The following is a 24,459-nucleotide window of genomic DNA, read 5'->3' as shown; positions in this document are numbered from 1 at the left end:
CCCACAGCCACTGCGGTGAACCACATGCAAAGACAAAAAGGGGCCCTGCATGGTCCACCGACTGTGTAGTGTACACTAGAGAGCGGCACATGGCCGCCCCGCGTAGTGTAACGTTCCGCCCTGGATTGGGCGAGATGGTCGAGCCGAGGCTCTTCCAAGAACGAAGGCCGAGGGTCTGTAATACCGACACAGGTCGAGGGTATTCTTTCTTTTAGTTCGAAGCAAATTTCACTCGGATATCAGTGGTATGCAACTTCTCAACGTTTGTTTCGTCTATTGAGTGACCGCACCGTCGAAATGCAGCCATCAAGTTCCAACACGGGCTTCTTCCAGCAGCTGCCCGTGATCCGAAACCAGTTCGAGGACGATGTGAGCCTCCAGCGTATCACCAAGCGTATGTCCTTCCCTTCCGTTCTTTCATTCGTTCTTTCATTTTTTTCTATTTTATTTTTGTTTGATTTGCTTATCTTTTTATTTATCTGTTTACGTAGTTTTTTTTTCGTTGGATCTCTTCTCTATCCACTTATAGTTGACCCTCACGGGGCACACATCGTTCGATGCGTTGTATTATTGACTGGACTAGTGTTTCTTCCCCCCTCGGTCCTCGACCAGACCGCTCCAGAGATATCCCAGCTTGCCGACGACGTCCTGTCAAAGCAGGTCTTTGACTGGATCAGTGACGCCGAGCACAACCAGCCGTATCTGCGTGGCAGCGGCCGGGACGCCTTCGGGAAGCCCACCAACGAGCTGGTAGTGACAGAGGGTTGGCGGAAGCTGCAGGAGTTCGGCTTCAAGAAGGGGTAAGCATGCCAGCGCCACGGGCTACACCACGCTCGATTCTTGTCCGGGTCTTACTCGGAAGGGGGTGTGCTCACTCGAACGAACCGCAGCGTCATCGCAGTCAACTACGACTCCGACTACGGCCCATACAACCGACTGGTGCAGTTCATCCGCTGCCACCTCTGGGAAGGCTCGTGTGCCAACACGCTCTGCCCGGCTGCCATGCAGGACGGGGCCGCCCGGCTCCTCCAGCGCCATCTCTCCAGAAAGACGGGCCTCTCCCCGACGGAGCGCCAGGTCTTCCAGAATGCTTACGACCATCTCATCTCCCGGGACCCGGCCAAGGCATGGACCAGCGGCCAGTGGATGACGGAGCGCACCGGCGGCAGCGATGTCTCGCAGACCGAGACCGTCGCCACCTACGACCCCTATCCGGACTCGTCACCCGCTCCCCTCGCCGACGCTGACGAGAAGACGCCCCTCGGCCCCTGGTCCGTCTCGGGCTTCAAGTGGTTCTCGTCAGCGACCGACTCGCAAATGACCATCCTCCTCGCAAAGACGGACCCGTCCAAGGGCGTGAGCGTCTTCCTGGCCCCGATGCGCCGCCACAACCCCACCCTCGTCTCCCCGACCGGGGTCTCGGGCGGCAGCGAGCTGAACGGCATCACGATCCAGCGCCTCAAGCACAAGTTCGGCACCCAGTCCCTCCCGACCGCCGAGCTCGAGCTCAAGAACATGCGTGCCTGGCTCATCGGCGAGGAGGGCAAGGGCATCTACGAGATCAGCACCATCCTGACCATCACCCGCGTGCACACCACCGTCTCTTCGGTCGGTTACCTCGGCCGCGCTCTCGCCATCGCAAAGGGCTTTGCCGCCGTCCGCGAGGTCGGCGTCGGGCGCGGCCGCCGCGTGCCGCTCTCCACCCACCCCTTGCACATGCGCACCCTCGCCAACATGACGGTCGACTACCACGGCCTGATGCTGCTCACCTATTACACCGTCTTCCTCCTCGGCCTGTCCGAGAAGCCGGCTCCCACAGCCACCACCGGCACCACCAAGCACGAGCCGGCCCCGCACCCGCTGACGCCCCCGGCCCGCCTGGTCGGGCCCCTCCTCCGCGCCCTCTCCTCCCTCCACAAGTCCTACGTCGCGCACACCGCCGTGCCGCTCATCTACACCGCCATGCAATCCCTCGGCGGCGTCGGCTACCTCGTGAACGAAGAGTCCGAGCACATCAACATCGCCCGCCTCTTCCGGGACGCCTGCGTCTCCGCCATCTGGTATGTCCATCTTCATCTCTCTCTCTCTCTCTCTCACAGGTGGGCGCTCTGAGAGCAAAGAACTCAATCTCTCAAACCTGCCATGCCCCGGTTGGGAGCCATAGCTGACCGTTGTCCGTTCCCGGCTAACCAAAACTAAAACCACAGGGAGGGCACGACCGACGTGCTGGCGGGCGACACGGTCCGCGCGGCGAAGCACCCCCGCGACGGGCGAGACGTGCTCGAGGGCCTGGCGTGGGTGGTCGAGACCGGGCTGGAGTCCGTCCGCCGCCGCCGCGGCGGCGACGGCAACGGCAACGGCAACAGCGGCAGCAGCAGAGGACGGGCGGTGGCGGGCGTCAAGAGGGCCTGGGACGAGGTGATGAAGGGGCGGATCGAGCGCGAGTCCCAGGCGGCGCTGCTGCCCGACGCGAGGGCGGTGGTGTTCCGGGTCGCCGAGGTGCTGGTCGCGGTGCTGTACTTGGTCGACGCGGCGGCGCGCCCCGGGCCCGAGATCGAGGCGATGTGCGGGCGGTACCTGGCCGACAAGGGGTTCGTGCAGGACGGGGAGCGGGCGGGCGGGAAGGACCTGGCGTTGGACCAGGCGATTGTGTACGGCGCTGGGAAGGTACCCAGCAATGGAGCCGCGGGTGTGAAACTGTGATAGGTTTCCCCGGACGGTCTAATCAACGAGAAAGAGGTGACTTGTTTTTTTGTTCATCCCGTTGCCGGCTAGAAATTGATGCCGCGACAGCTTATTAAGTAGCTTATAATTCTATATAGTTCTCAGATCCAAGACGAATCAAGCGGCCATTGCAGATTCTAACACGCTCTATCTCCCGAAACGCTTGCTTCTTCTTCTTCTTCTTCTTCTTCTTCTTCTTCTTCTTCTTCTTCTTCTTCTTCTTCTTCTTCTTCTTCTTCTTCTTCTTCTTCTTCTACACCTCGCCTACCAAGTAAACATCATCAAGGCCGGGTTCAGCAGCACGGGCAGCGCAAAGTGCGACACGACGGTGGCCGCCAGCGGATATATGCTGTACAAGGTGTTGATGCGCCACTCGACAGGGAAGACGGTGTTGCCGCAGATCATGAGCGCGGTGCAGGCGAAGCAGTAGAGGAAGGTCCACTTGAAGCGGCGGACGATGCGCAGTATCTCGGAGCCGAAGTGGACCTCCTCGAGCTCCTTGGCCGTCGCGCCCCAGACCATGTCGATCTCGAAGAAATGCGACAGAATGGCCTGTGACAGGTGGAGCGAGATGCCACCGAGGAAGATGGCAAACATAGGAATCCATTTGAGGTTCTCAAAGTCTGTAAACCAAAAGAAAAAAAAACTCCCCATGTCAGCGGGATCTAAATTTGTGATTTCAAATCCAAAAAAAAAAAAAAAATAAAATAAAAAGAATGAGAGGGGAGGGGAGAGAAAGGGCCAAAGAGGAGGGGAGAAACGTAAATAACGTACACGCTGACAAGAGCGACTGCTCGCTCAAGCGGTATCTCAGCACGGCCAGCGCGAGGTTGCCCAAACCGGTAAAGACGACAATGATGGAAATGTAGATGGCGAACGAGTCGAGGTAGTACTTGTCGTACAGGCCGTAGAACCAGCCGGTGATGAAGTAGTTGGCCAGCGTCAGGGCCCAGGCGCCGGCGATGGCGTAGTAGGTCCCGATGTAGGCGAGGATGGTCATCTTCTTGGGGAGCGGGATGGCCGACAGGATGAAGCGGCGGAGGAGGGGCGTGAAGGGGCCGCGAACGGGCCAGAAGCGCAGCGGGTGGAACAGGAGCTCGTTGCAGCCGTACGCGTACTTCTCCCAGCGGGCGAGCTCGTCGTAGACCGTCAGGCTGACGCCCTCCTTGAAGCCGTCGCCCGTGTACGAGGCGTAGCGGAGCGTGTAGCCGGCGACCTGCAGGCGGAGCGACAGGTCGAAGTCCTCCGACACGTGCGACTCGGACCAGTACTTCTCGTACCCGTCCTCGTCCGTGTAGGCGGCCGCGTCCTGGAGCGCCCGCCACCGGAGGAGAGCGTTGTGGCCGACGAAGGGACAAGCGTCGCCCGACGCGACGGCAAAGGTGATGCAGGAGTAGATGAGACGGGTAAACCAAGTGACGCTGGGGAGGACACCGGTTAGCTCCTGTCTTCACCTAACCAGAGAGAGAGAGAGTGTGTGTGTGTGCATGTGTGTGTGTGCATGTGTGTGTGTGCATGTGTGTGTGTGTGTGAGAGAGAGAGAGAGAGAGAGAGAAAGGATAATCCGCTCACCCGTTTTCGAAAAAGGAGTTGGTAACGTTCATGATGCCCGACTGAAACTGCAGGATGGCCACCTCGGGGCTCTGCTCCATCTCGCTGACGGCGTCCAGGAGGCAGTCGCGCGGGACGCGAGTGTCAGAGTCGATGAGCAGGATGTAGTCGCCGATGCGGATGTTCCCCTCGGCCCAGGTGCGGCCCTCGTCCTCGCGCAGGACCTCGGCCAGGCAGCGGTCGTAGGCGGCGTCCTCCTGCTCGCCGGTCCAGTCGGGGCCGCGCTCGAAGGCGGCCAGCTTGTCCTCGACGCGGTTGCTGACGTGCAGCGCGTAGTTCATGTTGCTCGCCTTCTTGAACTTGCCGCGGCGGAGGAACCGCTTCTCGCCCGAGTCGGCGCCGGGGTTCGGGTTGTGCGGAGGACGGGCGACCCAGCCGATGTTGTGCTCGTCGTAGAAGTCGCGGCGGGCCTGGGCTTCCTCCTCCGAGAGGAGCCGCATGCCGTCGTCGTTGACGAAGATGTTGGCCGAGCCGCCCTGCATCTCGTACGTGCTGATGGCGGCCTTGAGCGAGAGCACGGTGGGCTTGATGACGGCGTTCAGGGTCTCCTTGAAGACGGGCATCTGGATGGTGACGTGCGGCAGCGGCCCCTGGTCGCGGTGCAGCCGGCGAGGTCCCCTGCCGCTGTAGTACTTGCTGTTTTTGGTCACGGCCGAGATGGGGCCAAAGATCTGGAACAGACTAGTGATGATGGACTGGAAGAAGAACTGCAGTTCAGGGGTTCAGCAACGAGAGCCTTACTGGGTTGGGGGGGACGGGGGGACGGGGGGAGAGGGATAACGGGGGTATAGTATCTGCGACCCGACCAGTCTGACTACTCACCAAGCTGACAAACATCTGGACGGGACAGGCGGCCAGCAGGGCAAACCTCAGGTACGTGCCGTCGACGGTGGATTGGTAGGCCAGCCACCTCCAGCCCAGGGCGGGACACACGATCCACAGCGCCAGCGTGAGCGCCACCATGCAGGCACTCTCCAGCCTCACCGGCCTCTTCTCCCCGCCGAGCGCCTCCTCGAGCTGGCCGGGACCCGGACCCGGGTCCTGCACGGCGACGCCGGCGCCGTCTCCCTTGATTTCCCCGCCGGCCGCGTCTTCGTCCTCCTCCCCTTCATCGTTCCCGCCGCCCCAGATGATCTCGATGAACTTAGCCTCGAGGTTCTGCGCCCTGTCCAGCAGCTTCTCGGGTTCGTCATCCCAGACGACCAACAACCTCACGTCCTCCACAAAGGCGGCAAAGTGATGCAGCTGGCCGCGCGGCAGGTCGGTCATGGTGCGCAGCACCTGCACGCGCAAGCCGTCCGGCAGCGGCACGTGATCCAGCTCGGTCCTGCTGATGATGGAGTCGAGCAGGGCGCGCACGACGGGCGTGTTCACCGTCATGGCGCAGCGGACGTTCATCTGGGCGGCGACGGTGAACAGCGAGCCGGGGATGGCGGCCATCTGCGGGGGGCAGCAGGTGAAGGTGCCGCGCGCCTTCTTGAGAACCACGCCTTCGTAGGGGTCCATCCCGGACGCGTACTGCTTGCGCAGCTGCTGCTCGTAGAGCCAGTTGACCATCATGTCGTTGCGGATCTCGTTGATGGTCTCCGAGTCGCGGCTGCGGGCGTCGTGCGCGGGGAGAAAGGAATGCCGGAAGGAAGGGGCCCGGGACGTTCGCGGGCTGGTCTTTGCTCCCGACGGGACGGAAACCGAGAGCATGCTCGCCTTGGTGGGAGTTGGCGCAACATCGGAGGAGACGGATGGTGCGGCTGCTGAGCCGGTTGCTAACCCGGAGGAGCCCTTCCCTCCCGGCCGGACGGGTTGGAGTTGGAGTTGATGTGCGGATGCCTTGGAGTTCGATTTCCCGGACCGGGCTCCTGCCTCCTGTACCCCATCATTGCCTTCGGTTTGCTCCTCCTCCGACGTCGATGGTGTGATGTACGGCTGCTGGTAGTTTTTCATTTTTTTTTTTTTTTTTGGAAACGATCGGACCGGGTCAAAAAAAAAAACCGACAGAAGCCTCGACAAGGGTGAGTCCCGGAGCACCCCGTCACTCTTGACTTGAACTCGACTCGATCGGAGTCGATCAGACCTGTGTGGTCGCCGGCAAGCCGATCAGGAAACGCCCTGAGGTGGGGAGATGGACGGGAGCCAGAGGACCGGGAATCCGGATAATCGACAGGTCTGAGAGCAAAAGGGAAAGGGGAAAGGGAAGACAAGGGAGCCGGGCAGTCGGGTGTATGTACATACCACCGAGCAGGCGCCTCCGGGAGACTTATTATTCGGGTACCCTGCGGCTGAGACCAGTGAAAACCGCTATCGATCGGGAAGAGGCTCGAAATCGTAACAGCCCACACACACACACAACTTGTCGTTCACCACCGCACCTCGCGTACCACAGAAGGCACCGATGGCGTTGCCAAGTGGGTGAGAGTGGGCGAGAGTGGGCGAGATTGGGCCATGGCGGCGGCTATCTGCGCCCAAATTCTTTCTCGTGCACCCATGGTACCGCTCCCCTCTTCGCCAGGTTGGCGGACATGCACATGCAGCTCGCTCAGCTCATCCTCTCTGACAACGCAACAAAGCCCGACGAGAGCTGCATTCTGCAACCACTGGACCCCCCTGTTTGACAGGGGTACGATCGGCCGAACCCTGCAATTGGCTCGGGCACTGCGGGTTGTCACGGCAAGGGTTGAGAGATGCAGCCCTCTCTGTCAAATGCAAACAGCGACCAACAAAAGCGTGAGATCGCCATGACTTCCAGTCGAATTCATGTAACTTATGAATGTGGACAGTGATTATCGCGCGCTCCCCGATCGTGCTTCAGAGGGTTCGCTGCCTGGCCGGCTCCGAAACCTCGCTCAGGGTCTCTCTCTTTCTCTCTCTCTCTCTCTCTCTCTGTCTCTCTGGACCAGCTGCGTTGCACAGTCCAGACTCGCAATATGGGTTGCCCGCGATCTTGATAGTTGCCGCTAGTGTCTCCCGGATCAGGAAAAGCGAGCCGGATGGCAAGCCAAAGCCCAACCAATGCAGTGGGGTCAGGAGTCGAGATGGCGCAAGGAGCTGACAAGCTGAAGATTGGCCCTTTGCCGGAATGGGCCGTGGTCGTGGAGCGCTGGCGCCGATAGAAGCACGCTTTCGGAAATCCAGAACATTGGTACACGTGTTGTAAGCCTTGCGAGGCAAGTGCCGCTTTTAAAAAGAGACGAACAGGCCGGAAAATATCCGCGACACCTCCATGGTACTTCCATGTTCAAACACGAATGCCATCACCAGCGCCCGCAGGAACCGCCGCACCAGGCCAGTAGACAGTTTGAATCGTCTTGGCTGCAGGGTCGACCAGTCGGACCGGATTGGCCCAAGTCGCAGAGAAGAACCAGGAAAATGGAAGGCTTGGCTCAGCCCGGACGCCGAAGCCAACACAGATGATAATTTGCTGGAGGTCTGAACGGTTGATTTCTGACCCCGTATAATAGGAACTAAGAGCTCTCTGTCGCTTCCGCAGCTCTGGATTGCCTCAGTGTGCAAAACTCAGAGCGCGTGTTTCACACAATCATCTACCGGGCTGTGACCCTTCACGGCACCACAACAAGGGACCGTCCAACCACTGGATAGACAGGCTGCCGCTCGGGAAACCCCACGAGGGTACCAATTCCCGTAAAAGTATTCCGTATGTCGCGCTAGACGCTCGCGGGCTTTGTCGGACTGTTGACTGACCCTCTGAGAAACGGGTGTGCACAGGTGTGTCTCCAGGTGCTCAGCATCAATCGCGGATCTTGTTTGCTGTTCCGTTCTTCCGCCGTTGCGGCGCCCGTATAGCATGGAGGTTTACTCAGTAGTGGACTGTTCCCTGATGCTACGTCGTATTCATCGCTGGGCCCCGCCTGGAAAGGATCGACAATCGTAGGGCTAAAGATAACTAGTGTCGAGGGCGCGGGGCTGCCAAGAATGGCCCGACTGCGTCGAAGCATGTGTTGATATCATTGGACTCGATCGGTTTTCGATGCTTCGAGACCTCTTGACAACCTGCTCAAACGTGTACATTACGCCTTTCGATGCCTGTTATGTTGAACCTGCAGCAGCCATTCGCTAAGAGAGCTGTCTGACAGATAGCGTCATCTTTTCTTTCGTCTGCGTCTTGTCACCCGCGGTATCTCGTGGTGCAATGCGACAATTGACTCTCGTTCATCGATGGCTGCAGACTTCGGAAACATGACGCCTTCCCACTCGAATCGGTGATCGCACTCTCGGAAATGGTTCTAGACAGCGCCGCAAGAAACCAAGTCAGCCAATTGACTGCAGGATTCACCCAAATTTTCATAAACACGGTAGGAACTTCAATCCTTTCCTTTTGAGGAAAACCGTTACTCTCCGCAAAAATGATGGCAGATAAAACGGAACATCTATCAAGCAGAGACGTCACATGGCCAAGTGCAGCAGGCTTTGATGCTGGCGCTGTTAGTGCAGATAGTGGGAAAGCTACCAAAACCTTAACAGGCGGGGTGGGGCGGAATTGCGACTACAGAAGTGGGGCTACTTGGCAACCTCCTGCCGGCATTCAGGAAGCTAACACTCCTCGACAACACATCGCTCTTGTGCACGTCGAACTGGCCGCAAGCCAGTCAGTCCATCGTTACTTACGATGACCGCCTGTTTTGCCTCTTCTATTTTATGATATTTTGTTCTTGCTTCTTTTTTTTGTAGCAACGTGCTACTTTATCGCTTGGGGGGAGGTGGTGTTTCGCCGTGACTATTAATCGGTACTACAACAGTACGGAGTACCCGACTCAACATCGCCACTTGTTTCCAGGGTCGTTCCGCGTCACCGACTTTCCGGTATTAATTACCCTGGGACACCGCGTCTCAGACCTGCACATTACACAGTCGTCAACATCGTCCTCCGCCATGGCCGTGTTTGTGAATCTGGAATCGGAGGACAGCGGGGTTTCTCAGGACGGGAAGCCGCAGTGGCCAAGCGCCGTCGACGCTGTCAAGCAGTTCCCTGCATCGACAGCCAGCTCGGGTCCTCCCGCCGGGAGTGCCACCAGCAGTGCCGACAATGCTGTGGGAAAGCAACACGAGGAGGCTCATGAGCCCGCGGCCGGGGAGGATCCGAACCAGAACTCCATGGCGCAGGCTTTGGGATGCTACCCGTAGGCCGCACCAACCCTTCAAGCGTCTCTTTGCGCCGCATGATCATCAGTGGCCTTGGCAGTTGATACCTGCCAAGGAGCAATTACTGACTCGATGACCAGCATCATCATGTCGGTGGCCGCTTCCATCGACCTGAACACTCTCGATAGCCTGTCGCGGACCTGTCGCCGGATTCGCCGTGGCCTCCTGCCGTACCGCAAGATGCTGCTGGCCTCGACCTTGCGTTGCGTCAACGAGAACCTCCCGGTCGACCCGGAGGACACTTTGCGCTACCGAGCCCGCGCCAGCAACTGGTGGTACATGCAGGATGCGGCGAGATCGACCTACAACGGCAAGTCGGGCCAGTGTGCCCGCGACATGGTGGCCGAGTGTCGTCGATGCGGCACCGTCGTCTGTCGGGTGAGTCCCAGACCTGGATCCCCCCTACTTCCTCTCACCGACACCTGACTGAACCCCTCCCCCCCGGGGTAGAACTGTGCGATCAAACCTCCAGCCCCAATAGCTTTACGGGACCGCCACCGGCGTCTCTGCGAAGCGTGTGTGAATGCACCCCTGGGTTCCCTTGCCAGACCGCGGCTCGGGCCGGAAATCCGTATCGACTCAGATGAAATGGAGCGCGCGATCTGCAGGTGCGACTCTACGGGCGTCTGGCTTTGCCAGCCCTGTGGGCGGTCCATCCAGGGCGACGATTACGAGTATAAGGGGTAAAAGCTGACCATTCCTCTCTTCCACCCCCCCCCCCCTTTTTCCTACACAGCGGGACTACCGTAGGCCCCTTTTCCGGCCTTTGATGCTGACGTCAACGCGCAGGATCTGGAAATGGCGCAACCAATACACCGAGGTCCTAGGCGGCCTCGGCACGGGCATAGGCGAGGGCGACCGCGGGGTCCCCTGCGGGCGCGAGACGGAGTGCTGCGCGGCCCGCGAGCGCGAGCAGGAGATGGACGGCGACGCCGAGGACGCGCGCGAGGCGGAGTCGTACTACCAGCAGGTGGCCATCGCCACCCCGATCAGCGGCGCCAGCAGCGCCTCCGCCTCCTCTCTGGCGCCCTGGGCGACGGGGCTGAGCGGGTCCGCCAGCAGCACCGCCAGCCTCACCAGCTTGATCAGCTCCTCGGCCGCGTCGCTCCTGGACCGGAGAACGCCCAGCCCGGCGATCAAGCCCGGATACGACAGGCACGAGGTGGAAGGCATCGGCGGCGTCATGAAGAACATGCGGGTGCGGATGGTCAAGGTGGGCGCCTGTGTGCCCGAGTGGGAAGACGAGTGTGCGAGGCGAGAGATCCTGGGGAGAGAGGTGCAGGGGAAACGGAGGAGCTGGTGCGGGTGGTGCAGGAGGGTCATTCCGTCTAGTAAGGATTATGAGATGGATAGGCAGGCCCACGCGAAAGGGGAAAAAGGAAAACAGAAGGAGGGGTCGGGAAGCTGATTAACACGATTCACTGAAAACGGGCTGGTTGGGAGTCGCATAGTTTAGCGAAGTTACAATGAGACAATTGGTATCGCCAAGGTAATCGGAACAACGAGGGCAATAGGACTCCGAGGCAGTGAGCAGATCGGTGTCGGGGAAAATATACATGGTACATTTTGCATTATACAGTGGGAGACTGGAGATGCCAGCCGTTGCTTCCCTTTTATAGCTGTCTTACACAAACTCGTTCTCTATGTCCGCCATCGACCGCTGAATGCTTGCCCACCGAATGAATCGTACACGGCTACACGGCATCTCCCCCACCGGGATCCCGCACAAGCCCTTGGGGGGTAGCATCTGACCGCCAATCCCATCACAGCTATCCCAGACAGCCTTCTCCCCTTAATCCTTACCCCTATAAGTCCAACCACCGCTCGGGAGAGGGTAGTAGGTAAAGAGGAGGAAAAAAGAGCTTCAGCGAGCAACAGCCAACAGAAAAAAGGAGAGAGCCGACACCCCCATTCCCTGCTCCTCCTCCTCCCCTTTTCCTCCCCACCCTTTCCTCAAAGGCCCTCATACAACCCTTCCCAGCACTTTCCTTTAGAGAGAGGGGGGACGGGGAGGGGAAGGGGAGGGGTGATCGGCCAAGGACGCACGCGGGGGGGGGGGGGTCCCTATAACTGCCCCTCAAAGAGCAAGCCCATCCTGGCGCGGCGCTCCTCGCGGGCGGCCTGGCGGCGGGGGCCCCAGCGCTCCTTGGTGCGCTCGAGGTCGGCGCGGACCTTGTCCTTGTGCTCCTTGGGCGCCTGGCAGCACATCATGACGAACAGCTTGCTGCACTGGAACCGGGCCGAGAGCGCCTGGACCGTGTTGGTCGCCGGGTCCTGGGCCCGCAGCCGCCGCATCTCCTCGATGTCCGCCTTGGTCAGGTGGTGCCGCGCCTTGTGGCGGGGGGGCCCCTCGATCGAGGGGAACGGGACTTCATCTGATGATGATGATGATGATGCGGACGACGAGTTTTCTGATGGTTGTTGCGTCGATGTGGCGGCGGCGGAGGAGGCGGAAGAGGCGGAAGAGGAGGAGGAGGAGGAGGAAGAAGAAGAAGAAGAAGGGTATTGGATGGTGGTAGAGGACGCGAGGAGCTCCGAGGCGAGGTTGGCTCGGCGGCGGGGGTCGGATTTTGGCAGGAACTTGAAGGGCGTGTGGTAGACGGAAGCGGCGGACGAGGGCGGGTTGTAGATGATCTCGTCCGTTGTCGGGCGGTCGCTGCCGGAGTTGAGGAATGACGGGTGCGGCGGGATGTTGAGGGCGCGCCGTGTCCGGGCGGCGGTCGACTTGTGGCGGATACCCGAGGTCACGGCCCGACGACAGCAGGCGAGGGCTGGTCTTGTTGCGACGGCCTCCATCGTAGCGAATTTGGGAAGGAGGAAGAGAGGAGGAGGAGGAGGAGGACGAGGACGAGGACGAGGGAAGGCGTGTTTTGTCGTGTGCGTGATGTGAAAGGAAGGCACGGCTGCAGAGGCGATTGAGAAAATGAAAAAGAGAGTCGACCTGCTGCGATACAAAGTAAAGGAAGAGCTGGAGCGGCTGCAATTGGTTGCAGGATCGGTCTCGTTCTCGTCAGCGGCCGCCGTCCACCACCTTCACGCTCGACAACGACGATACGTGCGGTCCAATTTGGAGTCGCGATGCAATCAACTTTTTCTCGGGCACGTCCGGAAGCTTGTCACGTGGTCCGCCCGCTCACTTTGGTTTAGCACAGCTGGGCCAGTGTCTGGCCAATCATCACTGGGCCGAGTTTGTTGCTCCACGTCTCCGCGCTCCCGCTCCGGTGGGGCCCCGGTCGGCGGGCCGTGCCTGGTTGCTTGCTCTGATGGTCTCGGTCTGTCTTTCAAGAGCGCGAAGCAGCGTACGGACGTATACTACACTACAAACTCTGGGGTGGAAGATATCATTACAGATATGAGAGACCTATTCCGGCAGGGAAGGTAGCGGACAGAATGCACCAGATGCCCGAGGCAAATCGAGCTAGGTCCCTCCTCACGATACCCACAACAGCTTCGAATTCCTCAGTGAGCGCAATGCAACGACTGCGCGGCCGAGACAACAAACATGCGTTCCCTTGTCTGCTCCCAATGTGAGCTGAGCGATCAGAAACCTAAAGGGTTTTTCTTTCTTTTTGGTTTGTCTTTTTCTTTTCTTCTTCTGTTTGATTTGCAAGCATCACCTTATTCTTGCCTAGTCCCGAGCTTGCGATTGGATTCAACAAAAACACCGCCCAAGCCGTACGGAGTATGATGCACAACAATCTTCCTCCGCCCCGGAACAGCTCTTACACTCAGAGTTTGAGCGGTTTGTCTTTTCGGATTAGTCTAATAGACTAAGCGACAAGCGGGTAACGTTAGGTGACAGATAACGGCGACATATGTTTGCTGCGGCGGCTCAGGCACCAATGGATCATTCAGGCTCACGATTGCGGATCTCGGAACACCCCATCCCGAACGGGTTGCTTGTGTATCAGGTTCGAGGCAAACCGGGTCATCCACGGCTTCTAGCGCCCCCGTCAACGGAGAGACGGAGTCCGGGTCCGTCCCAGTTGCTGCGATCGCGGGAAGGGGCGCTCATCACAGCAGCTGTCTGGTTGTTCCTTCGCCGGCGCACAAAGTGCCATCCAGCGGGCTCGGAACAAGACAACAGCGCGGACGAGGGCGGCGAGATCAAACACCCGAGACCGCGCGAGGCTGAGGCTCCCCACGGCCAGGTCGAACCGACGGCTCGCCGCTTGGCAGCCGAGATGACACCCTGAGGGCTGCCGGTAGAGGCTCAGCCACAGCACCGCTGCGAGATGGAACATCGGATGCGATACGAAATGGACGCACAAGCAAAGTGTTAATTATCATCATTATCTGATGGGAGTCGGATTACCCGTCATCGAGACGAGTGGCCCCCGGCACGCATCCGGATGATGCCGGTCTTGGTTCGGATAGCATTTTACAATGCGTACACAGTAGATACCTATATTTAGATAGCACAGGCGAGCTTTACGGTACAAAAATATGTTTTGTTTTAAGATATAACTAATATTCGATACAAAGGCCCATCCAATGTTGTCAGCACAAGCAAGGAAGGTCGGGGCCCCGGGGGCGCAGTCAGGGGCTGCAAATTTCGGGGTTCATGCCCAATGACTTGGAATGTCAGCGTACCTGTGGTACCAGGTGCTCGACCTACAAGGGTCGAGTTTGCATAGCGTAGGGTTTTTGTTGGCATTGATTCAATACTCTGGTTCCTCCCGAGACCTACACTACTATGTACAGCAAGTGCATACCTTACACATGGAAGGCTGTAGGTGCGCATGGGTAGGCACCTTAAGTAGGTGCTGTACGGGTACGTACGTCCTTGGTAGCTTTCTTGTAGGTACTCTGCTGGTTTGGTACACTAGTAATCCGTAGTTTAAAGTGATGGAAAGGTCGTAAAAAGTCCCACCGGTAATCCATTTACAGTGTAGCACCCGTGGGTAAGGTGGGTCTGGCCCTGCTGCTGGCCTGCATTACGTCGCTTACATAGTTACCCAGTACTCCATAATAGCGCGTAAGGAACCGGCTGCGATCATGCCCCTCCTTTTTAGCCCTCGAAGCGTTGCCACTACAGCGTCATTCCCTGTTGATCGCGATTTGCGTCCCCGAGGTCACCGGGTCGCTTCGTCCCTTCGCTGCCCGAAAACAACGACAAGCCAAAAGCGTGCATTTGCGACGAACCCTCTTTAGCTTCTTTTTTCCTCTCCCTCCCTCCTTATAATAACGCACACCTCCCCAAACAGCGCAGTCACGCCGCCGCCGCCGCAGCAGCAGCAACTTTGGGATTAGCGCGGTCCTCATTGTCTTGCATTTCGCTGGGCGCGTGCGGAGAGTCAGGGTCTGTCTCACTGGAAGCCGACCGAATCTGGCAGGCGAAGAAAGAGAGCAAGAGACGAGTTTTAGATCCAGGAACCAAGACCAAGCAGGAAACGCCGCCCACACCTATTCTTGCATCTCTGCGTCACGCTCTGCGCCAACCCGAAAGCCCGTACCGAGAGGAACCAGTCCATACATACACGAAAACGCAGTACATACACTCCTTCCGTATCCGTTCTCAATAGTTAGTACCCTGCGGCTCCGAAACGAAACATACAGCAGCAAAGATTGTGTCCAATTTTTGGTCGGTTGCCCAGCGGTTTCAGCGTCGCACGGAGCCGGGTTCAGACCAAGGTATGACCGTACCCGTTTCGTTCGTCATTGGTTCCCGACACGGAGTCCCTTTTTTTTCGTCGATATATCTGCGGCGAATCGGGAGCGCGGGTCCTCGTCTGTCCACTCGTCGCACACAACCGGTCCCTTTTCTCCTTGTCGCGAGATCCCGTGCCTATCCCACTTTGCTAGCGCACGAACCATAGCTTGGGATTACCAGTCAAAAAGCCCGACGATCCTCCGTTCGTAATAAGCGACCGCATTGCTAACAGGTTCGCCTTGGTACATACACAGAGGAAATACATCAGACGACGGCGTTGCGGTACCATCAGCCGCGCGAACCCCCCCCCCCCAACCTTGGATCCTCGAACAAGATGAGCCTCGCGACCGCAGCGCCCGCCCAGGGCCGCGGTGCAATTCCAGCGCTAGCCGAGTCGTCGGACCCGCAGCGAGATCCAGGCGCGACCAGCGGCGATGCCCAGCGGGAGCTTGAGAAGAAGAAGAGGCGCAGCCTGTTCGGGTTCGGCAAGAAGAAGACGACGGAGGCGCCCGCCAAGGCCGCGCCTCCCAGCAGCAAGCCCCCGCCGCCGGCCACAGGCCGCACAACGGCGGCGTCCCCCGTCCGGACAGACCACCCCCCCTTATCGCCCTCCTCCCCGGGCCGTCCGGGCTTCGCTTCGTCCCCGCGCCTCGCCTCGCCCGCCGGCAGCCAGATCTTCGAGCGCGACGTCCAAGAAAGCGCCACCTCCCTAATCCCGAGCTCCCCCGCCATCCCCTCGCACATCCGGACTGAGAACCACGTCCCCCCGGTCCTCGACGCCTCCTCGGAGGCCATCACCGACGACCATCTCAACCCCGACTCCGTCGAGATCATCACTCACACCTCGCACCAGCCCGCCGCCCTCGCCGTGACCGGCGGCCTCGGCCCCTACCCCGCGGCCGCGCCGACCGAGGCTTCCTGGGCCGACGAGCTCGCCGCCTTCTCCGCCTCCGACAACAACACCAACCCGGCCGCGGCCGCCACCCCAGCCACCGCCGAGACGGCGTCCAACTACGGCAGCTTCGACACCACCGACGTCCGCCGCCTCTCCTTCATCTCTTTCGCCGACGTCGTCCTGGCCGAGCAGAGCCAGAACGAGCGCTTCTTCGGCGCCGGCGGCGGCAGCCCCTCGCGCGAGAGCACGTACCTTGCCGGCCTCTCCTCCTTCCCACACGCCGCCGCCTCGGCCTCCGCGGGGGCCAACCACCCGCGCTCCGCCTCCCCGATCCGCTCCCCCGTCTCTTCCTCCGGCACCGGCCGCCCGGGCAGTGTCAGCCCGCCCACCAGCAAGAGCGGGTCCGTCCAGGGCTTCGACCTCTCCGCCGCCGCCGCCGCCGCCCGCGTCCGCGGCTCCTCCCCCGCCGGGAGGGCCCCTTCGTCCCTCGGCAGCCCCACCAGCCTGCTGAGCATGCAGCTGTCGTCCCCCGGCGCCGGCGGGGGGACCGTCAACGGCGAGATTGCCATCGAGACCATGACCCAGGCGCTGAGGCGGACGGGGAGCGGGGACATGAGCATCGGCGGTGGCGGCGGCCTGAGGAGTTTCCCGGCGAGTCCGACAATTTGAATCTAATATTCCCGGATGTTTTCATTCCCTCTTTTTTTTCCTGGCTTCGCCCGCTCCTCGGAAGAAGAGAGGCTCATCAACCCCCTTATTTTGGGTTGAGGCGGAAAGGCGGATAGGACGAAACCGGGGGACTGGTGGGGGAAAGGTGGTGGTTTGTGTGACGAGAACCGACGGACGGCTGGCAATTTTTTTTCTTTTCTTTCTTGAAAGAGGTCTGGCCCAAGTTTAGCGGCGAGGGGAGAGAGAGAGACCGAAAAACACCAGTGTGTTTTTGCGGAGGCGATGGCGCGAGGGATACCCGGGCGGGTCGCTCACCACACCAGCTTGGTAGGAAGCGACGGGGGAGGGAATACAACGGGCGCAAGGACGGGATTTTTTTTCTCTTTCTCTCTCTTCGGAAGGGACAGGGTCTTCTTGTTGCTGATGTTTGGCGATGGTCTGCGATGGAGAAACCGGCGTTGTGTTTTTTTTGGAAGGAGGGGAGAGCTTATTATCTCAAACCCCTTGTTGTTTGTTCTCTTGTCATATCGTCCTCCTCGTCTGTTTCCCGCACACCCCCACCCTTATTTTCTTCCCTCTATTTTTTTTTTTTTTTTCTGTTTTCCTGCTGTGGTGGTTTGTGACGTTCAATACCAGATATGCGTGGAGATACGGATAGCTAAGTCAGGACTGGGATCTGCTGTTTTTCTGCTTCTCGTATGCCCCGGGGGCCTCATCGCTGCCGATCTCGTCTGTCATATCCGCTGTGTTCTGATCCAGTTCTCTTTTGTGGTGGGTTTGGGAAGGGAGCGGGTGACGGGAGTTACTGCAGAGCATGGGTAGCCATCTGTAGTTCCAAACTCGGAAATTTTTCTGTGTCTTTCTGCCCCTTTTCTCTGTGTGTTGGTTTGCTTCTTTTGATCGTGGCCGAGAGCTTCCGCTGAACGGTGACAGCAGGGGCGAACGAACATGATGTTTCTCTTTCTCTCTTCTTTTGCTATGTTCCCTCACTGTGTCGAATTCCCCCGCACGCTTAGAAGAATGAGGCTGTAACTCTGTTCCTAGCCAAGGGTTAAGGGGGCACTGTGGTAAGGGGGTGGGAGTTACGTCGGCCTGTCTAGGTAACCAGTAATCCAGCCCGAATCTCTGCTGCCCATCCAAGACCTCGTGGCAATCATGATGCCCACACTTATTCGGCTTCAATCCAGATCTCTGTGACTTTCTGCGCCTCGCCACACACCGTGTTCAGCCCGCGCCCTCCACCCTTAAATGCTTCAGCTTCCAGCGGCTTCGCGGGACTGTTTAATCCCTTCAGTTTACAGCCGAGTTGAGTGAGATTGGTAGTGCACCAATGAGAAACCAATACTGTAGATCGTGCCAAAGGGAGAATAATGAGTATAGCTCAACTCTGGCTCTGACAACCTCGACTTTCTGAGCTCCAACTTGCTGATTGACAGTATCTGGCTAACAAGCCGTTCTCCGTGAACCTCCACACCATCAAGTGGTCGCCACTCCAGCCTGCTCGAGCCTCATATAATCCTCACCTTTTTCTGCATTCCCATCCTGATATACCCTCTGATTACCACGTAGAATCCGCGATGATCTAACGCTGTTTCAGTCGCTATCCCCATCCGGACCATTTCCTCGGAACCCTGAGCTCTAGGCCGGACTACGAGCAGCTGCACATTGCTGTCCTTCTTCGGCATCAGCAGGGGAATTACATAACCCTTCCATGGCTCTTTTGTCTGCCATTTCCAATCCGGGTAGTATGAGAATGAGAATGAATACGAAGAATCCATCAAAATCAGGTTGTCTTCTGTGACGTGGACGGGAATCAAAAGACACCTCAGTTCAATGAACCCGCCTTCAGCCTGCTCCGTGGATTGGGAATCCGGCGACGAGCATCTGGCGTCGAGCACATCGACATATAGCTCCATGGCAGAGATGGAGTCAAGCACTATACTTGGATAACTGACGGGGCCGTTAACCGATGCCCAAGACCAGGTCGGCTTTCGCCGGGCGGCTCCTAACGGCAGTGGTATGCTGGGGCCGTTCGGGCCGGTACCAGCACATATCCTGCACCAGCGTGTTTCTCCGGTGGCCGGCCATATACTCCTGCTTCGTGTGGCGCCGCACCTCCTCAGCCAGCCCGGAGAGTGCGTGTGGTCTGTCGGTAGGGTAGGTTAACTGCAGATTCGAGTGTTCGACGACCATTCTGCGCCAGAGGCACTGTACATAATCATCGTCATCGAAAGTCACCTCATGAAACTTGTCCTTTGACATCTCAGACACCGAGTTGGATGCCTGCCCACACTCGCATGTCCGGTGTCCGCGGCATTCCCAGAGCCTCTCCTGCCGGCCGAACTGGAGAATCCTGGGCGATAGCATGCACTCCTGGTATACCCAGCCTCGTGCTAGCACGGGAAAGTGACTCGAGTTTTTGACCGTGGCTTGTTGCGAAAAGTGAGGGACTAGCTCCATCGCAAAGGGCGCGATATGGGTTTCTCTATACACCGGAGGGGCAAAACAGCCGTCGTTGGCCGAGACGGCCCATGTCAAAGCCACGGTGAGGTATGAAGTGCGGAAGACGTCGGCCATGCGACCCGACTCACGCTTCCAATCGGCATCGTCCACGTCGTTCTGGATGATGCAGAGCGAGTCGATCCAGAAATACCGTACCCCTAGCGCGCGAACAATTCGGACAGCGTCGTAGAAACTTTGTGGTAGCTCAGCAAGGCTGATGCCTCGTTTGTGGCATTCGGGGCTCTCCCGCGTGGTCTTGAGAAACTCGGAACGTCCCCAGCAGTACGAGAGACAGATATACCTGGCTCTCTCAGCTTGCGATTCGCGCAGGCTAATAGAATTAGGGTCAGCAGAATCCAGATCGAGTACCCTCGTCGGTAGCAGTGAATCAGCGCTGGGGCTACATCCCGCGTGTCTCTTGAGACATTGGTCCAACCGGAGGCGGGCACGATCCATGACAGCAGAAAAACCCCTGGACATGGCAGAATAATGGCCAGTAAGACCCACCGGATTTGGAGTGCCTGTGGTAAGGAGGTTGAGTGCCTATGGTCAACACCGTACGTAATCTTTGAATTCTTGGGAGAGGAAGAAGAGCTGTTTTTCTCACCATGGGCGGTGTACACCATCGCCACGTTTTTATGTAGAAGGTCCCAGCTGAGTCTTAGGAAGCAAAATCCCATAAAAGAACCAAAGGAAACATAAAAGAACAAGAAAAGTTTGTCAAGGCTCAAGTGCTCTGCGATCCGCAACAGAACGTCGCACCCGAAGCAGGGAGGATCACATGTTTGAGGTTGAATACGTGGCCCAGGCCTCAACCGGCCGAACCTCGCCGAAGTTGGGTCGCTGTTCCATTGCGGGCAGAGCTTATCTGGCTGTTCTGGACTCCGATTACGACGGATTGGGGGAAGGGCATGCGGATAAAAGGGGATGCTGTAAACCGCGCCGCAGGTCCGGCACTTGACCTGGGCGAAGTCGGGAGAATAACGCGGGTCGAATTCACCACAAGTCTGTCCATGGCGCGGAACGAGTGCGGATGCCCTAGAAATTGTTGTCTCGTCCGTGACCACAAAGGCGTAGCAGGGCGCAAAGACCGGGAGCAGGTAGCGCTCCGTTGGCGGTGCTCTGTTAGACGCAGGGTTGCCGATGATTCGAGGTAGCAGCCGTGGCGCGGATGGAGAGTCGGTTTCGCGCAGTCTCTTGATCAGGAAGAGTTGGGGACTGCCGTGAATCACAATTGAGACTCGAGAGTTCGCTGGCACTTAGATCGAGCACAGAAAGACGAAGGTCGGACAGCGCACGACTGCGGGGTAGTGTAGTGTGGCTGAGGGATCAGCCTCGCTGAAATGCCCTGTGTTTGGGTTTGTTGATGCCGGCGAGTTGTGTGAGCACTGCGACTAGTAAGGTCACGGTACCTTAGGTAAGTAGGAAACTACCCGAAGTATGCTGTGCAACCTGAGCCGCCTGGCGGTTGTGCCTTGGCTCCAACTTCTCGGGTCGGGTAGGTCACGAAACCTGGGCAGGCGGGCAGGCAGGCAGGCAGATAGGCAGATAGTGCTCGACAGGGCAAGTGCCTCACGGCCTGGGAATGCCATTCCCACCTACCTGCCTTCAAAATGCAGGGACGGTCACAGCTAAGGTATGTACCTAAGGTACCTAGATGAGGGATATTGTAGCAAGAACCTAGTTTCCGGCCAAAACCGTTTGGTCTCTACTTCCTCTCATTCATCAAGATTCGCCATTTGCCTCTGGGCGACAAACGATAAGTTGGTATCACTAATGAGAAAAAAAAAAAACAAGAATAACCACCGCTACTCGACTGCAACACTAAGACAAGACATGATATCCAAGGCTGCAGCATGGTTCAAACACTCCGTTCCAAATTCCACACCTTCTTCATACGCAGCCCAGGACAAAAAAGAGAGAGGGAGAGAGAGAGAGAGAACAACAAAATCTCGGACCACAGATGGAAGTCTGAGATCAGACCTTCGCCTCTGACTTCTCGTCTTCCTCGAACTTGGCCACGGCCACGGCACTGCCCACCTCGCCCTTGGGCAGCATGTTGAGCTCGTCCTCCTGCTTGTCGAGGTGGCGGAACTGCAGCCAGAACATGGTGCCGCCGATGGCGGCGAGGATGGCGACGACGGCGTAGTTCCACACCAGCAGGGGGTCGTCGGCGAGCGAGACGAGGGCGAAGCCGATGGCGGACGAGATGGCGTTCATGAAGAGGGCGACGGCCTGGACCATGGAGCGCATGTTGGCGGGCGCCTTGGAGTGCGCGTACTCGAGGCTCGTGATGGACGCCATGATCTCGGAGAAGGCGATGAGCACGTACGAGCCCGTCTGCGCCCACATGCTGATGTCGACGTCGGCGCACTCGCGCTCGGTCCCGTCGGGGAACTTGCCGTTGGCGTACTTGCCGCACTCGCTCTTCTTGTAGATGTAGTACTGGATGACGCAGGCCCAGATCATGGCCGACGCGGCCACGAAGTAGCCGACGGCGATGCGCCGGAGCGGAGTCGGGTTGATGCGTATCCTCCGCAGGGCCGGGTAGATGAACACGTCCAGGATCGGGATCAGGATGATGAGGGCGAAGGGGTTGAGATTGGTCAACACGTCGTTGGGGACGCCGCCCACCTTCATAGTGGCCGCTTGCGAGACCAAGTTGTTGTTGACTGAGAATCGTTGGTTAGCCAGGGAGGGAGAGAGGGGGAGAGAGAGGGGGGGGGGGGGAGAGAGAAAGGGGGGGGGGGGAGGGGGGAAGGGTTGAAAGAAAAAAAATAACAACTTACTCTGATTGTAGCACAGCCAGAAGAGAGGATACCACAAGAAGACGCCGCAGGCATTGAAGCCACGGCGGACCTCGTCCACCCATGCGTCGTTGAAGTCCATCCACTTGGGCCTCGTGGCGGGGTCGAACCTGGACGGCTTGACGCTCTCCCAGAAGGTGCCGTCGTGCAGCTGCCGGTACGTCTTGACCGGGTTGATGGACCAGCGGCCCTTGTTGGCGAGGAAGAACAGCCTGAAGGCCCGGCCGAGGACGGAGCCCTGCGGGGGAACGCGCTTGTAGCGGCGGCGACCCCACAGCAGGACGAGCGGGCAGAGACACAGGAGGACGGTGGGGAGCGTGTACGAGAGCCAGAAGCCGACGTAATGCTCGCAGTAGACCATGGAGAGCTGGCCGCACAGGGCGCCGATGTTGATGAAGAAATAAAAGTAGTGGTAGACGCGCGACGCCGTGGTCGCGGGATCGACAATGACGCGCTCGCCGCTCTTGAGCGTCTTGACGACCATCCGCTCGAGGTCGAGCTGTTCGACAATGAGGGGGTTGACGTTGGGCTTGAAGCCGCCGGTGCCGACGCCCATCAGGACGAGACCGATGATGAAAGCGCCAAGGGCGCCGTTGGGGTTCTTGATGACGGGGGGAAGGCCCGAGATGATGAGGATGATGTGACCCAAGATGTCCACCAGGAGCGCGAAGCCGATGGTTCGGTAGCGGCCGAGGAAGCTGTCGGCGACGTAGGCGCCAAACAGGGGCATGGTGTACTGCCAGAACGAGTTGAAGGTGGTCAGGGCAAACGCGGTCCGCTGGCCGCGACCGAGGGCGCCGGCCTGGCCATGTTCGATGTCGTAGCTAGCACCGGTCGACGAGCCCTCGGGCCGCTTCTGCTGGATGAAGTTGGTAAACACGGCGGTAGTGCCGTAGTACGAGAAGCGCTCGCACAGCTCGATGAATGCGATGGTGTAAATGTTCCAGGGGATCTTGTCAGGCACCCGCCGCAGAGTATGCAGCTCCTCCTCGGTCGGGCTCCCGCCGTCGGGCGTGATGACGACGGCACCGACCTTCTCTTTGTCCTGGATAGAAGGGACCGGGGCCAGCTTGGACTCCTTGCCCTCCTCGACGATAGCGTTCACGTCGTCGCTGACCGCGACGCTCTTTGGGTCTGACGCCATGGAGGAAGGAGAAGGCTCCTCAAGAGAGTTGCTCAGACCGGCGAAACGAGGAGAGATGGAATGGGAATGAGCGCGGTCGAGGTACCGTCGCAGCGCGGCACGGCAAGATATATATATATATATATATATATGGTACTACAGAGGGGACGTTACAGTATGATCGTGCCCTGGGCGATCCCCGCATGAGACATACATCCTACAGGGAACGCCCTGGGAGGTACTGTAGTTAATGGATCCCACGTTGGAGTCGAGGGTGACAGCTCCAACAGGTGAGCTTGCCCGAGCGGAGTGATTGAAGGACCCAACAATGGAAATGGGCCGGAGACCTGGGCCGGGGAGGCGAACTGGCCGGCAAGCCACCGTCCTGTTCTGTGCGTGCACATTTGCCGAATTCCATACACTAGCGAACAGTGTCCATCTTTGAAAACCGAAAAAAGTCTTGGAAGTCTTAACACCTTCCAAAGATGGTGCAAGAGCGCCGAGAGATAACTAGCAAAGGGCGGCACGGTCGTTTTGTCCTTGCCATCCCTCCATTTCGACGGTCTGGCCATGCTCCTCCGACAATTATGCAACGAGGAGAGCAGAGCGGAATGTTGCCCCTTTGGTCCCTAGTTGCAGGCCACTCATCTTTTCTCCCTCATCTATGCTGTTCATCGATAAGGTGCCCTTGGATGGGGCACGGTCATCTGATCCAGCACGGCAGTACCCCGCGATACTAAAAAAGTTGGCTCGAACAGAAGCTTTCGGCGGCCCGTGAACTGGCGCTTGGCTGCAGGCGCCCGAGCCACCAACTCAGGAGGCAGTCGTCCCCAACCGCTTGATGGAGGGAGACCGCTCATCTGGACTGGGGGTGCCCCATGAGGGTTTCGCCATCGGCATGGGCAGCTTCCTAAAGCATCCACGCCCAGCTCCTTGGCAGCAGCAAACAAACAACAAACGACTGGCTCCTAGATAATTCAGTATGCCGTGCGAAGCTTGGCATGCCCCGTCACCGGGGCATGCCAAGCGGTGCCGAGAACTGTCGAACACAGGTCAGGATGCTTGGTTCGGGCCACCGCCGTCTGGAGCCGGAGCTCTCGCCGTTTTTGTCGGGCGCTACTCCGTAGCAACTCCGTAGCGCCTACGGGGAGCGGACCAAGGCACCCTCGAAAAATGAGCAACCCAGGCGAGTCGGCAGGAGCGCACGCGACCGATTTGCTGGTCTTGTAGCCTGATGCAGTAAATTCCGTACAGCACCGGAACCATTCCGCGGGCGTGCGCCGAATCTCGCTTCAGGGCCATTGAATTCGGGCGGAAATCT

The 24,459-nt window shown here is 58.8% G+C and overlaps 8 protein-coding genes across 8 annotated transcripts; 4 read left to right on the top strand and 4 right to left on the bottom strand.

Moving 5' to 3' along the window:
- Positions 1-103: 103 nt before the first annotated feature.
- On the top strand, positions 104-2,928 carry MYCTH_2302541 (uncharacterized protein). Its single transcript, XM_003662156.1, has 4 exons — positions 104-394; positions 584-800; positions 891-2,060; positions 2,208-2,928. Exons 1-4 carry the CDS (start codon positions 298-300, stop codon positions 2,701-2,703), a joined length of 1,980 nt encoding a protein of 659 aa, XP_003662204.1. The 5' UTR covers positions 104-297; the 3' UTR covers positions 2,704-2,928.
- Positions 2,929-2,936: 8 nt separating this feature from the next.
- On the bottom strand, positions 2,937-6,415 carry MYCTH_2302538 (uncharacterized protein). Its single transcript, XM_003662155.1, has 4 exons — positions 5,158-6,415; positions 4,297-5,042; positions 3,499-4,145; positions 2,937-3,347 (listed from the first exon to the last, which is right to left on the bottom strand). Exons 1-4 carry the CDS (start codon positions 6,274-6,276, stop codon positions 2,989-2,991), a joined length of 2,871 nt encoding a protein of 956 aa, XP_003662203.1. The 5' UTR covers positions 6,277-6,415; the 3' UTR covers positions 2,937-2,988.
- A 2,489-nt stretch (positions 6,416-8,904) lies between these two features.
- MYCTH_2314865 (uncharacterized protein) lies at positions 8,905-11,516 on the top strand. The gene is made up of 4 exons (XM_003662154.1): positions 8,905-9,467; positions 9,570-9,867; positions 9,940-10,172; positions 10,279-11,516. The coding sequence occupies exons 1-4, from the start codon at positions 9,220-9,222 to the stop codon at positions 10,895-10,897; spliced, it is 1,398 nt and encodes a 465-aa protein (XP_003662202.1). The 5' UTR covers positions 8,905-9,219; the 3' UTR covers positions 10,898-11,516.
- On the bottom strand, positions 11,489-12,285 carry MYCTH_2078660 (uncharacterized protein; the record flags this gene model as incomplete). The annotated part of the gene is made up of 1 exon (XM_003662153.1): positions 11,489-12,285. One exon carries the CDS (start codon positions 12,283-12,285, stop codon positions 11,554-11,556), a length of 732 nt encoding a protein of 243 aa, XP_003662201.1. The 3' UTR covers positions 11,489-11,553.
- Positions 12,286-13,331: 1,046 nt separating this feature from the next.
- MYCTH_2125944 (uncharacterized protein) lies at positions 13,332-13,685 on the top strand (the record flags this gene model as incomplete). Its single annotated transcript, XM_003662152.1, has 1 exon — positions 13,332-13,685. One exon carries the CDS (start codon positions 13,332-13,334, stop codon positions 13,683-13,685), a length of 354 nt encoding a protein of 117 aa, XP_003662200.1.
- A 1,707-nt stretch (positions 13,686-15,392) lies between these two features.
- Positions 15,393-16,928, top strand: MYCTH_2302529 (uncharacterized protein). The gene has a single exon (XM_003662151.1). It carries the CDS (start codon positions 15,477-15,479, stop codon positions 16,704-16,706), a length of 1,230 nt encoding a protein of 409 aa, XP_003662199.1. The 5' UTR covers positions 15,393-15,476; the 3' UTR covers positions 16,707-16,928.
- Positions 16,929-18,668: 1,740 nt separating this feature from the next.
- On the bottom strand, positions 18,669-19,688 carry MYCTH_2109422 (uncharacterized protein; the record flags this gene model as incomplete). The annotated part of the gene is made up of 1 exon (XM_003662150.1): positions 18,669-19,688. One exon carries the CDS (start codon positions 19,686-19,688, stop codon positions 18,669-18,671), a length of 1,020 nt encoding a protein of 339 aa, XP_003662198.1.
- A 1,188-nt stretch (positions 19,689-20,876) lies between these two features.
- MYCTH_2302526 (uncharacterized protein) lies at positions 20,877-23,232 on the bottom strand. Its single transcript, XM_003662149.1, has 2 exons — positions 21,998-23,232; positions 20,877-21,880 (listed from the first exon to the last, which is right to left on the bottom strand). The coding sequence occupies exons 1-2, from the start codon at positions 23,157-23,159 to the stop codon at positions 21,186-21,188; spliced, it is 1,857 nt and encodes a 618-aa protein (XP_003662197.1). The 5' UTR covers positions 23,160-23,232; the 3' UTR covers positions 20,877-21,185.
- Between the last annotated feature and the right edge of the window lie 1,227 nt (positions 23,233-24,459).

Source organism: Thermothelomyces thermophilus, chromosome 2 (assembly GCF_000226095.1).
Source record: "Thermothelomyces thermophilus ATCC 42464 chromosome 2, complete sequence".
Lineage (NCBI taxonomy): Eukaryota > Fungi > Ascomycota > Sordariomycetes > Sordariales > Chaetomiaceae > Thermothelomyces > Thermothelomyces thermophilus.
The sequence above is the reverse complement of the archived record's forward strand: the minus strand, read 5'-3'. Positions and strand labels throughout refer to the sequence as shown.